Below are 19,443 nucleotides of genomic sequence, written 5' to 3' on the forward strand. Positions count from 1 at the left end.
ACACACAGGCCAACGGATGCCAACGCTAACCCTTTCAAGTGCCGCTTATTTGTGTTGTTATTGTTCAGATTGACGTTCGTTATTTCATGTCATTTCATAATGACAACAGTAATTTAATGTTGCATATGTTCAAGTTCTATGCAGGGAATTATAGTGAATGTCACTCTTCCCTGATATTACGCTGATGTTATTTTATATAGGCCTAAACTACGGAAAAACTCCATGTATAGTAACTTATTTCTCCATGATACAAAGAAACATAATTTTACAGAATAAAATGTAAAATAATTGCAGAATCATAACTGTAAGAAAAGTGAAACAATAAAATAGCACTGATAATTAATTCCGACAAAAAATGATTTATTTTTTAAATATCTTAAAGATATAATATTTTCCCAATGAAAAAATAATTATTTTTAATTTTTTTGTTGAATATGTCATTTTAATGTCACATAATAGCTATTTACTTGAAAAAATTAGGGTCCAAAATAAAGTATTTACCTTAGAAAACTGTAATTTAAAGCAAAAATAGTCAAATTTTCTGTAAGACAATTATTTTTTGGGTTAAATTTAACTGTTTATGTTGTCTTATTATAAGTGAAATCATATTTTTTGTTCGTTTTTTATGGAATAACTTCATTAATGACCTATACAAAGTCGATTTTATAAATCTTCATTTCTGGGGACAATACATCAAGTGACATAATATACCGTAATCAACAACAATTCTAAATTTGTTCGGTTGCTTTATTGAATTGATTAATATAAAGCAGTATAAAATCTAATCCAATATACGTTGTATTTTATGAGTTATTATTTTATTTTCATAAACATTTATAAATCATTAAGTGATTGTTGCAATAAAGACACAATGGGCCATGCTTCTAATACCCACGCCCTCGATATGTTTACGTAATGCGATCTTCTCGGTTTGGAATGATATGAACTGTTGTTTAAGCATGGAGCTATAAACAGCTCCATTTGTTATAGCTCCATGGTTTAAGCAGAGAGTTTCATGTTTTAAGACACCTTTTGCTGTATGTAACACAGCATTTACGACACCTGTTCGGTACACCGTTAATTCGTTAACAATGTTTGAAAAGTACTTAAACATGGGAATTAATTAAGTTATTTTGAGTAAAATTCACCTCTAATCGAGTGACAATAGAAGAACAAAACGGAGTGGTCTAAATCCACTAATTGTGTGAAAAGTTAAGAGTGCTAATATGACGATATTTATACGTGTTTGTGCATAATATGGAAGGAAGAGTGGAGATAATCTTCTATGTTAGATAATGAACATCGTGGCATAGGAATTCAATTCAGGTGTTTACAACAGAAAGCTAAAAATATCCCATCAGATTCTCAATCATTTTTAGTTTTAAATGTCTGAATAGGCCTATAGAGTGGTGAAACAATTTAAAATCATATTTATTTAACATGAAACTCGTTTTATAATTTAGTGAGATCTATTAAATTAATACGGTACAATTAAATAATATTTTTCTTGAAAGAAAATATAAAATTCGTTTATTACATAACACAAATGCAATCATGTCATGAACAACAGTTTTACTGTAATAGCGAATTTATTTCCATTTATACTGCGAAAAAAAGAGTTTTTATTTTATTTTTTTAATTTAGAACGGTGGTATGATAATATCAACAGTAAAAGTAAAGTAATATAAAATGTTAAAATTTAAATCTTTCCAATTTGAATGTAGCCACAGTAAGTTAGTTTTTTAATTTATAATACATTTATACCGGTAGCCTTATTTTGAACGGTCGTATAAATGTAACGAAATGTAAAAATATATGGTTTTCAGTCTCGTGTTCAAAAGCCAATATTTAATAAACAACTTTAATACACCAATTAATATAGCCTAATTCATGTATTGTATACACAAATTGATGTGATCATTTGGTTGGCTAAGCAAATTGAAAATCACCGCAAATATCACCGACATATCTCTTCTATTTTTCCTGTTGCTTTTTGCGGTGTCGTTTGGGGGTTTTCGGTGCCGCTAATTCTTATTATACTACAACAAGATAAGTAAGTTTAAAACACAGTGACGGACACCTTTAAAAAAGTGACGCGGACACAATACACGCATTGTAATTGGGTGTTGTATGATAAAGGAGACGTAATTGACGAATGAGATGGCTCGGTCGGTTGACGTAGCTACAATAGGCGGGGGAGGGACTAATTAATTGCCGGTTATTTACTTACGGGGTCACTTAACAGCGATCATTTGACTGCAAGTTGTGAGTACACAACGGATTCAAAACGTACTTTGCTCACTATACATAAAACCTGAGTTTGAAAAACTGTTTGGTGTGTAATCATAGAAGTGGCTGCTTGTGTACAAAGACGAGAAATTCACTTGAATATTGAGTGTTGGGCATCCCCAGGCAAATAGTCAACAACCAGGCCAGGACGACAGAAACAAGTATGATTTCACCAAAGCCAGGATATCCAAGTGCGTCGCCCGTGAATATGAACAGTATGGGGCATATGAATGCGATGGGAGGCATGAACACTTATGCTAGCAGTACCGGTCCTCATTCCACAGGAATGGGATCTATGACGATGTCAATGTCCCCCATGAATACCATGGGTACGATGCAAGGAAACATTAATGGAATGACTCCACATGGAATGGGAATGAATGCCATGAATACGATGACATCAATGCAGGCGATGAACATGACACAGATGAATCCGATGAACAATTCAATGAGTATGCGTCTTGCACAAGCGCAGGCGGCAGATCTCAATCGTGCACGCGCCGAAAAAACATACAGACGATCGTACACGCACGCTAAACCACCTTATTCGTACATCTCTCTCATCACGATGGCTATCCAGCAATCGCCGCAAAAGATGGTAACATTGAGCGACATTTACCAATTTATTATGGATCTCTTTCCATTCTACCGCCAGAATCAACAAAGATGGCAAAATTCAATCCGCCATAGTCTTTCTTTCAATGACTGTTTTTTAAAAGTTCCTAGAACACCCGACCGTCCCGGAAAAGGAAGTTTTTGGACACTGCATCCAGACGCTGGAAACATGTTTGAAAACGGGTGTTACCTTCGCCGTCAGAAGCGTTTCAAATGTATCAAAAAAGAACACAGACAACCAAAGTCATCGTCAAACGGAGAAGATATCGCAAATTCTGAAGGTAGCAGGCTTACAGATTCCGTAAGTACCACGACATCACCAACACATCACTTAGATTCAAACAGCGACCCTAACATGCATTCACCTCAGCAGCACCAACAGCAACAGGTCCAACAATTACCAAAAGAGGAACCAGTACAATCGATGACGCCTAATCATATGAACATGCCTTCAAACCGTCCACTAGGCCCAAGTCAGATGCCAGCCATGCATTTACCAATGCACCACCCGATGCACTCTGTCATGGGACAGCACCCGTCTTTTACCCATCCATTCTCTATTAACAGTATCATATCACCTGAACAAAAATACGACGTGAAAGGATACGAAGTTTTGGGGTATCCGTATAATGCTATGGCTGGCATGACAGGATCTGTACAGATGGCTAAAGCTACTATGGACTATTCCGCGCCAAATGATGTTACATACAGCCAACTCACTACAGCCCAGGCTAACCATCATCAACAAATATAAACTGTAGAATTTTTATTGAACATTTTATGTAAAAATGGTGCTAATTGTGATTTTATTCGCCGTTGGTTACCAAATTGTTACCTTGACAATCATTTGTTTATTTGTATGAGCGGTTATCTATACAACTTCAGTTGGTAAGCAAAAAGCTCGTGTTTTGTGAATTTTATAAAACGAAGTTGTTCCCTAAAACCCAAAGAAAGCGAGCTAAAGCTAATGCCAAAGACTTTAAATTTACTTGCATTTAGCTGTGGGGTTTCTTTATATGTGCCAAAGATATTATTTACTTCTAAAACTTAGCTAAAACTTCAGAAACTCACAAAACTAAATCTTTAGGTAAACACGTCCGAACTCGGTTTTATCGAGTTAGTTTTAGTAAGAATGTTAAATTTAGTAAATTGTAAAAATATCCGTGTAGAACTTTTTTACTTTTAGTAATCAATTTGTATATGTGCTGCAGAGAATGTTCACTGCTACCTATAGATTTTAACTCGCATAATTGTTTGCAATATTGAAGATAAATATTAATGAAGTTGTTGAACTTTATTTTTTAGATTTCATTTTAGATGGTATACTTTTGGGAAACATTCCAGTCAATACTTTTAGTAATTTTGAATCGTAAGTGTGTCTTTTAGACTGATGTAAAATAGTGCCAAAACAAATCACTTGTTGTCATATACCTTGATTTAAATGTGTCTCTCGAACCTTGACATCCCATCATTATTCATGATTGTTATCTGTTGATTATTACCATTGTTTATTTAAATCAATTTCTGAATGAATTTCTTGCTGAATTAGTTTAAGATAAATAATTATTGATTATTTTAAATAGATCATGCCATTCTTATGAATAAAAGACAAAAAATCTTTCAAAAAAATGTTTATTTTGTGTCTTTAAAAGTCTTTTTTTTTTTTTTATTGATTGATCTGATTACAGCACAAAGATTGTTTCTCAACCAGTTTTATCGACGCTTCGAAATTTGTATATAAAAAAGTGATAAACTCATTACTTCCTGTTTGTAACCGGCAGTGTGGACATGTCTAATGTTCCGAACTATTTGATTACTGTACTTTATTGTTAAAAAACAAACTTCGAAAACAAAATTGGCAAACCTTTGCTTCATTAATATAATGTGACTTGCTTCACTTCTTAAATGCCGAAACAGACGACAATATAAAACAGACGATGATATTTAACAAACTATGAAAAAGTGGGGCAAGGCATTATAATTGAAAATATTTCAAACTGTATTTGTTATTTTTTGTGTTCATATAGAAATATAATATTCTAATATTTAATATATATTTAAATATATGACTTAATAAGATAATCAATCGACCAATCCTTTTTATACGAACTTTTTATATCTTTTAAATATCAAACCGTATCATAATTTCTCTTATCCAAATTGATATTAAATGGTAGTTTGAATATTCTTGTCTGTTCTCGATTGAATTGCGCGCAAAAATATCAGGTCAACAAGTACATCAGACTTTGGCAAATTATTCATAGAATAATTGCAAATATTTATTTACGCGATTGAGACAGTGAGCGACCACGAAGAACGAACAAACAATAATAATATTTCTTTTCAAATAACTGTTTACAAATTTGAAACATAAAAAAACAAATTTAATTACAAAATACTGTATATTCGTGAATTATTGGTTATTATTACTATTACACTTCATTTTTAATTGAAAAAAAACACCTAATATTATATTATGTATATTGTTGTTCTATTACTGTTTATCATTTACCTGTCTGTATGATAATAAAAGTAAGCTAGCCCTAAAAAATAAATGGTTACCGGTACTTTCCTGAATTGTCATTTCTTTTCTTTCTTATTTTTTTACGGTACCACATTATAATACAAATTTGTATACTCTCTTACTATTTTCATTACTTTATTATGCAAACATTAAAATGCTTTATCAAGTGATTTATTTTAAGTAGGTGTGCTAACTTTTATAAGTTACCTATTAAATACCGGAAGAGGACATTATATACCGTGGTCATCGTGAGATTATCGATAAAGGTCGATCAAGTTGATAACATTAGATAAATGCGACCTCAGTTTATGATAAAACTCAAAATGAATAATTATTTTGGCATTTTGATGATTGCAAAGTTGGTCCTGTATCGTTGACCTTGTCGAATCAAAGACATTTTACATGATTAATGTATTTATTATTGGTTATCAATAATTTAAACATTTAAAATGAAATCGCATGATAGTGTTAGGCATATTTGCTATTAAGGCCTAAACAGTTTCAAAATATGTAGGCGTGCGAGGCTTGTTTGAAACGCTTTAAAAATAAAATAATAAAAGAACATAGGCCTAATCAACTATATGTCTAATAATATAATTTAATTATTTAACTTATCTAAAATAACATTTTATAGTAGTTTTAGATTGTTTAGGAATGTGTTGATGGTAGGCTTAGGTCTATATTTCTGTTATTTTTCCGAAATTCGTCAACCGATAATCATTAAGGTAAGGTTACCGAAACAAGTCAGTGTTGAATGATCGCAGGTCATCATGACACAGAATAACAAATATCAACGAATGCATTCACACAAAATTCTTTAAATTGTTCTTGTTGCTGCAAACAGTTTTTTAAATTTTTTTTAAATTTCAAAAGTCCCTTAAAGATTGTATTTCAAATATCTAATACATATAATATATACCATATGTGTAATACACGTATAGGCCTCTATTTAAAACATGTTAAAAAATTTAGTTATCATGATAATATAAAATATTATTCTATGATAAAATGTATAATATTTTTTATTTTGCAGTCAATTTAGAATAATACAATTATAATATATTTTAATTTATGATTTGTTATAACCAGCGTAACGAAACCGAGAAAACCGAACGTTGTTTTAAGTTCATTTTGTTAACATGATATGTAGAATTCATTACAAATTAATTGAATCCAATTCGAAACAACAAAATAATTATTTTTTAGACCTATTTTATTTTTTAATTAGCGCTATTAGAGGCCTATTTTATAACTAACGATATAGGAACTCGCCATGAGTCTGAAATACACGCGTATAGGCCTAGACAGAAGAAAAGAAAATGGAAGAGTAAAGTCACACAGATAGATTATCATTACATTATAAAATGGCCGATTAGAAAATGTGTTAATCTATTATATATTGATCTATTAATATACTTTAAATGATTGTCACATATTTGTAAATATTTTATTCCAAATGTAAATAGACGACCCTAAAACGAATTACATCTGCGTTTATTCGTCGCCAAAATCAACAACATGCGATACTTTTGTATACTGACAAACATTTACAGATAAACAAGTATCTCAATCTCAAATTGCTCGGCTCTTCTTTGCTGAGAGTCAACAAATATAACGAAAATCAAATCTTATATATCAAAAGCAACATTCATTTACATTGGAGGAGATGTTAAATATTAGTTCATATACTTGTTTGTAATTCGGTCTCAACGGATACAGTTCTTAGCACAAAGTACAAGTGAAACAGTCCAACTGTAAATATTCACAAAGGACACACGCAATTTACAACCAACTCTCTCGGATTATACTTCCATTTTATTTGGATGATTAGTAGACTTATTTTTATACCATTTATACATTATATTATTTAAGGTATGTATATTTTATTGTAGTAATTGCTATCACCCGAATTAGTGCTTGAGCATGGTGTAGGCATGTCTGAAAATATCCCAGTGTCAAATTAAGTTTAAACTTGAGTAGCCTACCGTAGATCAAAACATTTGTAGGCCTATATACAAATGCTGAATTTAGTCAAACAATTATTAATAGTAATGTGAATTTGAGAATAACATTTAACTATATGTTGTTGATTAAATCAATAGTATTATTTATAAACCCTGTTTTAAAATAATATATTATTCGTTGTGTCTGACCGGTTAGTACTGTAAATACCGTACTGTTGGTGAATAGGCCTATGTTGTTTCTTGCAAACTTCAATCAATCATAATAACGATAACCAAATAATGTATAGTACAGTGATTTATACACACAAAAAACTATAATGTAATATTAATAAAATAATATAGAATAGTGATTATAAGTGTAGCTGATTAACAATGAAAAATAACACTTGACTTTTAATAGTAATTAGAAAAAAAAATGAAGTACAGAAGTTGAATAATAAAATACTGAATAAATATACAATGTTTCATTAGGTCTAAGAATGGAGGTATATATCAATTAATTAAATTAATAATAATTAAAATAAATCATACCTTCATAGTCTAAACTATAGGCCTAAGTAATATTTTGTGCATCATGTGTAGCTAGTTGTAATAAGCAATGTAATAATAAACAATCAATGGAATATAGAAATAAAAATACCAGTGACCAGGTTTCAAAATATTATTTTTCATATTGTATACAATTCGAATTCAGTCTACATAATAGTTAATAGTATTTATTATCCTGTAAGATAAAATGAACATTAAGTTGAAGGCATGTTGATAGAAGGACCTGAAATAATAGGCCGAATACATCGCCATAAAGTTTTGTTTGATACCGTATCATGCATTTCACCTACATATTGATACCATGTGCCATGTTCACACGACTATGTCCAAATACCAAGAAACATTAATATGTTTTTAAAGAGAAATTATAACAAATACGAATCAAAGGCATATTAATATGTATTTATAGAAGTTGTAACGAAAATAATTAAATGATCTTATAATATCTATTTTTTATAACGGTAATTAATTACTGCTGTTACCACCTACAAAATACGTAGATAAAAATGACTTTAAGTTGGGTTTTATTTTTCAATTGTTTTCTTTGTAAAAAAAAATACCTTATAAATTATGGATTTTATATTATGAATTGTTGGTAAATTAAGACGCCTTATACGATATATTATAATATATAATTAATAATATAAATAAATAAGGCTAATGATTTGTCATTGAAATATTAAAAATAAAGGATAATGATAAATATTTTAATAGTGCAATTTTTATAAGAAACAATATTGTAGAAGCCTATTTAAATGAACATTATCATAAATAACTATAAGCTTATACTAATAATTCACTTTGCTGCTTTACACCTAAATATAGTGTTTGCCTTTAAGCAGTAGATTTTCTATTATTTTATACAAGTTATACTATTTTCCAAAATATAATTAAACGGCTGGATAATTGTTATTATTGCAACACCTGGTACTTTTGTTTGCCATCTATTCTTAGCGTTTAAATAGATACGGACGCCACAAGCAAAACACAGCCGAATACAAATGAAACTAGCCTCTTCCCCGAGGGCCTCAATTCAGACTAGAACACCGCAATATGTAGCGGATAATTCTACCGTTTAACTCAACAATTATATATCTAAATAACATAATAATGTGATCGAAAGATAGCTAAATAGTTTTAATGTTAGAAAGCGTTTAAAATTGGTAAAATATTGCAGATATTCTAGTTAGATTTGTAGTTTGTTTGTGTGTAGTGCAATGTGCCTTCTTGAATAAACACACTTTCTGTGTGATTACATTTTTGTGTGTTTAACTGCTCTGTACACAGACATAGTGCGTTTTCTAGCGTTCTATTTCTAGTCAGTACGTGGCTGAAAGACACACAAGGAACATCATATTAGATTCACAATGTTTAAAAACATGTAAAACATCTTAATTTAACGTATTTGGTAAGTACATTGCTTTTATTATCGCTCGCGCGTCACAAAGTAACCATTTCGTTAACGTTTGGTTTTGTTTTCAAATCGACGCATGTCGTATTCGGCTTCCATTTTGTCGTTATTAATCACTAAATTACTGACTAAATACAAAGGAATTATGTTTTATATTGAAATATAATTTATGTATTTTATTTTAAACTGTATGAGCGTTTAGTCATGTGTTAAAATACAAACTAGCTAAAATTGTAAAGAGGGCCAGTAAAATCATCGGAATTAGCCTCTAAAATTCTTAAAGCTTAGCCAAACTGGTAGACTGATATCAATTTGAAACAAAACAATAAATGCTGCCGACAATCATTTATTTATAATTCAATTCGTATTTAATAGCAAGTTGCTCAAAACTATTTAAAATTACTGGTTACGACGCTTTTTTTTATTCAACCAACCAAATTTCACTTGTGCTTGTTGTTAAAATGACAATAAATAATATTGTATCGTATCTGTATTGGTTATGAAACAGCACGTTATAAATTCGTAACCTCGTCATGATGTCATAGAATACACACATTAGGTACTGGTTTTAAGAGCACCCTTTTAGACAATTTATTATTTGATAACTTCAATATGCCTACAGAAAACAATGCTGTTTCTCTTTCAATGAACTATCAACTATGGCCAGTCCTATGTTTCTTGGTTATGGTATGTAAAATATAAGCCTAAACGGTGTAATAAAAAAAATATACACTTTTTTATTTTACCTAAAACAATTAATTAATAATTTCATTGAATTATTTAATAATATCTGTTATATTTACGGTACTATCTTAAAAAAGAAATTAATATGGCGGCAATAGGAGGTAATTGCTATAGTCTCTTTAAAGAAAAACAACAAACAATTAGTATAAGACAAACAAGTTGTTTCTTTATGAAACACTGTAGTAGGTCCATGCAAACACATTTTGTAAATAAATGCAGAAATTGCCTATTAGGCCCTACGTGTATAGCTTGATCATGCCAACATAGCAAATCGTCAAATGCGATCGGCTACGTCAACTCGTGAACCGCCTTTAATAAACTGCGTAATATGAAAATGTTTTGATATTAGGCCTATTTACTACCGGAACTTTAGAGAAGTCGGTGTCGGCGCGGGTAATACTATAAAATATTAAATAACTATATCCAAAACTTCAATAGGCATGCTCAGTATCAGTTCATTTAAGGTGAAACCAGCTGCAAATGTTCATAACAAGTTACATAAAAATCTACTTGAGAAGTCATAACCTATTGTGCAAACATTTCGAACTACTAACACCAGCAATTGAAATGTTTTATTTTATTTATTACACGAGTTATTGCATTAGTTATATTCTGGCAGTATAAGTGGCGTTAAATTACAGACTAAAAGATTGTTATCGCGTGTGTGACAAAGAAGTTAAACCTAAACGATACTCAAGCGAATAAACTCAACATAAAGGAACACATGTTAATAATATCTCTGTGTTAATTATCTATTTGGTATATTTAGGAAAAATACGTGTGAATATTCTTTAGACTTTAAATTAATTAGAGTCTAATAATAACAATGAAGGAAACTAACAGGAAAGTAAAACGACCCGTAGGAAGACCAAGAAATAACTGGATGAATCAAATAAAGAAAGACTTACAAGGACTATTAGACACTAATAACTAACTAACACAATAACAAACCATCCTGCCATAAACAGAAAAAAATGGAAACAAATTGTGGAAAGCGTAATGTCGGAAGACGGAAAACGTTAACAACGTTAACGTTTAATAATAATAATCCTAAATGTGCGTGAAACGCGCCCCAGAAACGATCGGATAATATAGGTATGTGAGATCATACTTACGCCTAAATGTTGTTGGATGTTTTTGTCGTAAGCATTATTTAGCTTCGGCTTTCTGATTCTCAATATGTACCAAAATGACAAATTCACTTTGACCAAGGATCGGAAATAAATTTTACCTAAAATACTGTAATTTAAAGCAAAAATATAAAGTCTGTCGTCTGTCAGACAATGATCTTTAGTTAATTCTTTTTGCTGTGTCTTTATAAGTGAAATGATTATTTTTGATCGTTTTTTCCTACAGAAGTGGCTCTGACTTTATTATTAAAACTGCAAATGTGGAGGATATATACATCTTTAACAGAAAAAAAACCAAATACTGACATAGGCCTATTCCTAAATTTATTGTAAAATAGAAGTCATTAAATATTATAATAAAGTAATATATCGACGATATCGACAAGTATTGGTCCTGATCAATGAAAAACAAGTCTTGGTCCTGATAAATGAAAAACAAGTCTTGGTCCTGATAAATGAAAAACAAATCTTGGTCCTGATAAATGAAAAACAAGTCTTGGTCCTGATAAATGAAAAACAAGTCTTGGTCCTGATAAATGAAAAACAAATCTTGGTCCTGATAAATGAAAAACAAATCTTGGTCCTGATAAATGAAAAACAAATCTTGGTCCTGATAAATGAAAAACAAATCTTGGTCCTGATAAATGAAAGACACAGAATGTTGAGCTTCCAGTTGAATTACCCAATTTTCCATTTATTTGTTTCTTTTAATTAACAAATTTTATCAGATTAGATGTGATTTGATGTTTTATTTTGGGAATCTCATTGCTTCACCATGTCTAGACCTTTTTAAAATCAACGAATTTTTAAATAGAAACCAAAAGAAATTTGTTCAAACCTCATTCCATATTTTTCCATATTGTTTTGGGTGGTGGTTTGACCTGTAATGACCCCTGTAACCCTTAACACAAAAACATGGAACAGGTTCTGTTATGGGTATTGTTGTTCCGGTATTGTGAACCACAATTTCAAGACCTTATTAGAACAATCAAAAATCAAGAAGGTTATTAGCCAGCAGGCCGTCAGGTTATCGATATTAGATTGACACCCTGATAAAAACAGTTTGTAACCGAATGTTACTGTACAGTCTGTTTGGTTCTTAATAATTATTCATTAGGTTATAGAGATACATCCAACGTGCACATATTTTAACGTAAGCATTACGTGCACGTTGCGTTTGCGCGGATCACATATTCATTCTTGTGTTGAGTTCAAATCTTGTTATTGTTTTTTAATTACAATATGTGACCCAAGGCAACATGAAAATGAAATGCAATAATAAAACAATGTGACAATTTAATAATAATAAAATATAACATTATGTTCAACTCCATTTTTATTGCTTATATTAGTATTTCGTTGATATAGTACAGGCCTACTAATTATCAATAGAGATACTAGTTTCCAAGAAAGGAATATTCGGTGCTCTATGCCTACACATATTGCTCATACCTCATACATAGCAATATCCAAGTATGACAGACATAAATAAATAAATAATAGGCTGCAATATATTATTTGCTGCTACTCTACTGTACGGTACAAACATAGACAGCACTAAACAACAAATTTGTTCTTCAGGTCATAATGGCGTAATCTTTTCTGTGCGCCTTTTCTAAAGTACACGTGCACATTGCATTTGTTGTTCGGATAACTAAATGGTTAACGTGAAAAGTTTAAATCTAGTTTGTTTCATAGGGTTATAGTCTCCATAAACCTAAATTCATATTATTTATATTAAGGGTGTTTAGTTTAACCTTGCAAAATAATTTCATAAGCTATCCGTGTTATGCAATATCGTTCACCATCTATCTATCACCATTCAGCCGATTCTGAATATCAACCGGCTTCTTACTAAACAATATGGCGGCTATTGATTCAGTGTACCAATGGGCAATTGCTGACTCCTGTTCCAAAGTCCAGTTCTGTTGCATGAATAAGCGATGGTTCAGTCATTTAACAAATTACGTATGTTTAGAAATATGTTATTAGCATTTTTCATTATACAATCACAGGTAGACTTTGACCCATGTCGAATAAAAAATAAGTCCGGTCTGAAAAGAAACAAAAAGACAACACAATGTAATGGTTATCTATATTGCTCAAGTATAAAAAGAATATTCTTTTTAAACGTACCGTTCTATATTTGCATTGTTTTTTGGAAAATAAAAAAGATTTTTTAAAATAGATAAAAGGAATATAAACAAGCATCCATAAGATGGCCGAATTATAAATTATTTTAAAATTGCATAACATTATACAATTCTATAATATAATCAAACGATTAGGCGTACAAAATTAACAAAAATGACGAAGCCAGGCCCTCTTGTACACTACGATATGTTTCTATTATTAAGTATTTAATTCTAAATAATATGAATTTAGCTTATAAGCCTAGACCATAATATTCATTCTTTTATTTATGATATTATATCCATATAAAGAAAATTAAATTAACAAGAAAAACATATTATAATTAAAAACATAATGAAATATTCACGTAGCTATTCAAATGCAATATGAGACATAACCTACGGACAAAGAAAACTATTTCGTTTTTTAAAGAATATGTTCAGAGAATCAAAAGACGTATATATACTCGGCGACATCTTCCCTTTGTTTGATTCGATGCGAAACAACGTAAATTGCTGACTTATATTATTTTGTTAAGCTACGAAATCGACGAAAAATCTCGAATTTAGATATATTAATTAATCTTATTAAATCCAATCTAAATGTACAGATTATATACTTGTTTATTAAATTATAAACTATTTTCATAAGAGTTTTAAAAACTGTATTTTCGTTCGATTTATATTCGGGTTGTACCGTAAGTAGATGGTGAGAGATGGATGGACTGAGTACATTATGTATTCAACGCATAATTTGAGCTTCTTAGCTCGCTTTGCATCTTATCTCTACTGGGAATTCGTGTCGAAAGATACAACAATGGCAAGTAGACAAGCTCTGCTGTAATGTAACGTATTACCGGTACAACACAGGGTTTACTGCTGCTATAACAAGGGAGGGGACCCCTTCCTTTTTGGGGATTTAGAGGGCTATACCTGGTACCATACAAAATGATTGTTCGTTTTTATCTGTATTTTTACTCGAATCGAAATAGATCAAATCAAATTAAACCATTTAATTTAATTTCATTTTATAATCTTATACAATTTTCGTAGAATCGGAGCTAAAAATGGAAAGAGCTTTTGTTTAAATCAAGTTAAACTTGTGTATAAAAAAACAAATACAATAATATGAACAACACAACTGGGAACATTTAAGAAACAACATATTAAATGTCGATTTTCAAATAATCTTATAAAGGAAAAATGTATTCGTTCAACATTTACTAAAGGATGAAAACAATAATTGACAAAAATGAAAAAAAAACCAAAGGGCTTCCGCCTATAAGAAAATTTACAAAAGCTAATAAATACTGTATAAAAAAGATTTAAAAAAAAAAACAAATAAATTTAATTTAAACAAGAAAAATGGTTAACATTACCAAAGAATACACGTTATTTATTTTTACATTTAAAAAAACTGGAACTGTACAACATTGTCATTTTAAAATTAAATTAGGCTTATAATATTATAAAATGCAATATCAACATTTCCGTTAGGCCTACAATAACAGTAAAGTACAGTATTTCACGCAAATATATTAGTACTAATTTAGAACAGCAACATAGAACATTAAAGGGTGAACGACCTATTCAATTTGAGATAACGTTTAGACATTGGTCAACAAATAAACATTATACACAAAATAATGACGAAATGATGACGGAGAATTGTCGATATTAGGGATAATAAACATTGAAAAGAAATAATAATTCGTTAAATTGGATGTGATTATTCGTCGTAATTGACATAATTGCGATTGTTGTTTTGTTGCTGCTTATTGTTGTTATTTTTGTGTAATTTCCAGATTTGTTTTCAATTTAGGAAAGGGCTTAAGTCAAAAGTTAAGAAATATTTATTAATTTATGTAAAATGTGATTTTAAAGAAGTTTATTATGAATTAACTTATTTCTTTATCTAAGATTTAAGTAATACAAATACAGTATGTTCGTACCGGCTGTTCTGACTTCAGCAAAAATATTTCACTTAATTAACAAGTTTTAAGTTTTTTTTCTAAGCAAAGTTAAAATTATTCAATACATGGGAGTTTTAAGTTTCTTCCGTTTAAGAAATTCCTCATTTAAACAAAAGAAATATAACAAGAAATAAAATCGGTAGAAATAAACAATCATAGGCCTACATACAATTTAAAATCGAAAGTAAAAATATGGATTATGTTACAAGAAATAAACATTTTAGATAGAAAATACATCTAAAAATTGACAAAAATTATGATTAGTATTACATCAATTGCGTGCTATCCTATAATGGTTTTAAATATGATACATACAAGAATATGACTAAGGCTGATTTGGATATTGAAATACGCTATCCGTCTTTATGTGCACTGCTGTAGGCCTACTGCACGTAATATTACAGACTCTAAACATCGTGTCTGAAATGTGCATTGGTAAACATGAGCTATTTATAAAAAAAAATTAGTATAGCTAAACTTGAATACCATAATTTTTACCGGTATCGAAAGCCACCAAAAGACAAACAATAATACAGGACTTGTTAAAGTTAAAACGGATGTACATCTTTTTTTGCGAAGCCCGAGGGTATACGTAGATGCAAGGGTGTGGAGTAAAATGAATACCTAATTATGAGTAGGGTCATTCGGGGTCATTAAGGGCTAAGGGTAAAACGTCATATTTGATTTTTAATTGGATATTTACATAATAAGTAAAAAGGAGGTAATACAAAATGAATTGATAGAAAACCGCACTTGAAAAAAACCACCAGAATATATAGTTGTGGTCTGGTGGATTAGGATAAATACTTGCACTCACTTCTAGGGTTGTTCATGGTTCAACTTATAATGATGACGTCACGGCATGAATGTATGATTTTAGTCTAATTACTTCGCGCCAGAAAAGTTCCCCATTGGTCTTGTGGTATGGAGTGACTACCCAACTTAATGTGAAAACTCATCACAGTGTGGAAAGTCAAATAACAGACTTATAATGTCTAGGCCTACTACAAAATTTGTATTATTATTATTATTAATTTTTTCATTATTTGATAATGATGATCAATAACAAATTGACATTTTGTATTTTCACCTTTGTCCTTATTGCAAATACATGTACGACTGTAAACCGTGACTGTAGGTCACTACAAAGCTGACTTGACTGATTGATTGATTGTCAATTCTTTCATTATCGATGCAGCCTATCTGTTGCTCTATGTCGAGAGGCAAATGTATGGAGCGTCATCATGTGACATAATACACATTCTCATTCGAGTTATTACAAGACACATAGTTTACGCGCGCGTACAATTATCGTTAATACGCGCGACAAGTATATAGTTTTCAGTTCAGTGTTGTCGAAATTCAAATAGCATTTTAAAAAAGAATATTGCCTTTGTTAAAAAGTGATACGGAATTTGAGGTCTCAAAATCTATTAATAAGTAGGCAATTTTTAATAATTACAATAAATGAAACAGTCGTGGTATTTCTCATGGTGTGACATGATTTGGTCATTCGACGAAACAATAGAAAGAGCGTCAACCTGACGATAAATATAAAGTGTACGCGCACATACATACATAATGTTTTTGATGATGTTGGAAACAATGATGAAAACAAACCAAAAGTACGCCCGCATAATTAACTGAAAAAGAACGCCGAACTCATTACAAAATATTCTTTGAAACAAAACTAAATATTGTTAATAAAAGATAAAAATAACATTATTCCCTGGTTTTATATATTTTTTTTATAGAGACATAAAATGATACAAATCTGGGAAAATTTATGGTATTATTAATTGACTTATAATTTTCATATTCTCTGTTAATTTTCAAATATGAAACTCACTTCACAGAGATAAAACTCGACATTCACTTTTGGTTCCGCTTTGTTTTATTTTAGGAGGTCAGTCACCAGGTTCAAAGCAGATCAACAAAAGAAAGCATTTTAACTAAATAATGAATATTTAGATTTAAATAATTAATATTTAGATAAACAACATTACAGACATCGAAAACTCTTTGTTAGTTTGTATATTAGTTTCAATAAAAAGTAATACACTAAGGGATGGGCGAGCATGTGTGTGGCACAGATCAAGATTTTCCCGATAGCGAAATTGTTGTTAAATAATAGTAAGCAATATTATAAGTTTTAAGGCACTCGTTTGGTTTTTGCGCATGCTTGATTTAATATTTCATTAAAGTTAAATCCAAAAGCATATCACTCAAAAATGATAATGCTGTGGATATCAGTGGCTGATCTCAATGGAGATACAAAATAAAATAAGCAAAAAGCTAAATCAAAACGATAAAGTAACAGCCACAAAAATGTGCAGAGCATTCAGGCAACACTAACATACAGTACAGCATTAGAGAAACATCTTATAACAGAACACATTATTCAACTTTCTGAAGAAAAAAAACTAATAAAAAAAACTAATACACATAATGACGACAGAATGAAGAGCTAATTTATACGTTCTTGCTGTGAAATAATTGTTCAAACTTTGGTTTTATCGATGGGATTTAGAAGCTAAATGAAATGCTTAGACTTTGGCAGAATTGTTAAGTCCATTTCGTATGGAGAGACGTTCGTTCAGTTTGGAATATAAGAACATGACAGCTATTCAGCTTTGAATTTACATAATAAGAACACTTAATTATTTAATTGTATTGAAAACACCGTAATAAAAAACATTATATCCTCTTAAAATCCGTATAATAAATAAATTCAATTCGCGTTTGTAGAATCGTGCACATGTTTCAATCGATGTCTTTTTTTTAAATCAATTATTTCGCAGTGATTAGAACATAACGTGGGAGCAGAAATATGATTTTTTAAATATATTCGAATAATTTTAAACATTGTTTATTTTAACAAATTTAGTTTAAGAAGCTGTACTTGTAATTTTGGTCAATGACGTAACTGCCCTCATCAGAAAGCGATCTATATCCATTCTGGCATACTTTTGTGAGTCTGCCTGCTGATCCATTTTTTATATTTTGCACTAAAAGGAATACAATAAAATATCTGAAATTAAAGAATGAATGAACGAATAACAGACAGATTAAACGCATTTTAAGATACCGTTAATTTGATGCTGTAATATTTATATATGTTCCATAATCTGAAGGGGTGGGGTGGGGGAGGGGGAATGTTTTGGATTATGGGAGAAATGGGTCAGATGGCCCTAATTTATTCAGTTTCGCAATGTTAAATTTTACTTCAAATATTAAAATGTAACATAAACTAGAGACCAGATATTTTGTGGTTGTTATTATTGGGTTTGCATTTACACAGTGATTAAAGTTTCAATTAATGTTCCCGAAGGCTTGTTATTGATGAGTCGATATGAAAGACTGTGCACTAAGCATCGGCCGTGTTTGCTCGGGGTTCGATTTCTAAGTCAACACCGTAGCTAGAAAATTATATTATGGTACAGAGTAGTCGGGGAAACAATGTCTTTGAAAATCCTGTATAATGGATTTCTTTAAGTTTGGGGATATAATTTGAACTGTATACAGCATAACCGGGTCACAGTATACACGATGGCTCCTCGAACCTCATTTACGTACAAGATGCAATAATGGTATTCGACGAATAACATCACGTAAACTTATAATTAAAATGACCAATCGTGAAAGAGAAGATTATTCTATTAATCAAAATAGATATTGAATCATTACCAAAAGGCTTATTTTTAATTATGAAATCAAAAATCAATAGTAACTTTGTATTTCAATATAAAATTGGTAAATTAGGCCTGTTTCTGTGGTAACGAATTAATTATCAAAAGGTATGTAATTATGAAAACAAAATTATAAATACTTTATAATTATTTCCTTATAAAAATGATAAATAAAAAATTCGAAATCAATTTTATAATATTTTTTCTGTCTCATAATCTAAACTGAACCGTTCTGTATTCGTTACTCCCTATCATGAAAATCGAAATCGAAAACACGTATTGGTTGAGTACCAAGTTACCGGTACCATGTCTTTTAAACATAATTATTCCAATATGGGGATATTGTTTGACGAAATAAATATCAATATTAACACAGTCATGGTATTAATAAATTTGATAATCATTCTCCACCAGTATATGTGA

General features: G+C 30.4%; 1 protein-coding gene across 1 annotated transcript; it reads left to right on the plus strand.

Annotated features, from left to right (window-relative positions):
- The first annotated feature begins 2,219 nt into the window (after positions 1-2,219).
- Positions 2,220-3,961, plus strand: LOC140060779 (forkhead box protein A2-like). Its single transcript, XM_072107126.1, has one exon. It carries the CDS (start codon positions 2,453-2,455, stop codon positions 3,656-3,658), a length of 1,206 nt encoding a protein of 401 aa, XP_071963227.1. The 5' UTR covers positions 2,220-2,452; the 3' UTR covers positions 3,659-3,961.
- Positions 3,962-19,443: the final 15,482 nt, after the last annotated feature.

The sequence above is a fragment of the Antedon mediterranea genome, chromosome 10 (assembly GCF_964355755.1).
Source record: "Antedon mediterranea chromosome 10, ecAntMedi1.1, whole genome shotgun sequence".
Taxonomy (NCBI): Eukaryota; Metazoa; Echinodermata; class Crinoidea; order Comatulida; family Antedonidae; genus Antedon; species Antedon mediterranea.

Coding starts and splice junctions, on each gene's coding strand:
- LOC140060779 (XM_072107126.1), top strand. CDS start 2,453: ATGATTTCACCAAAGCCAGGATATCCAAGTGCGTCGCCCGTGAATATG.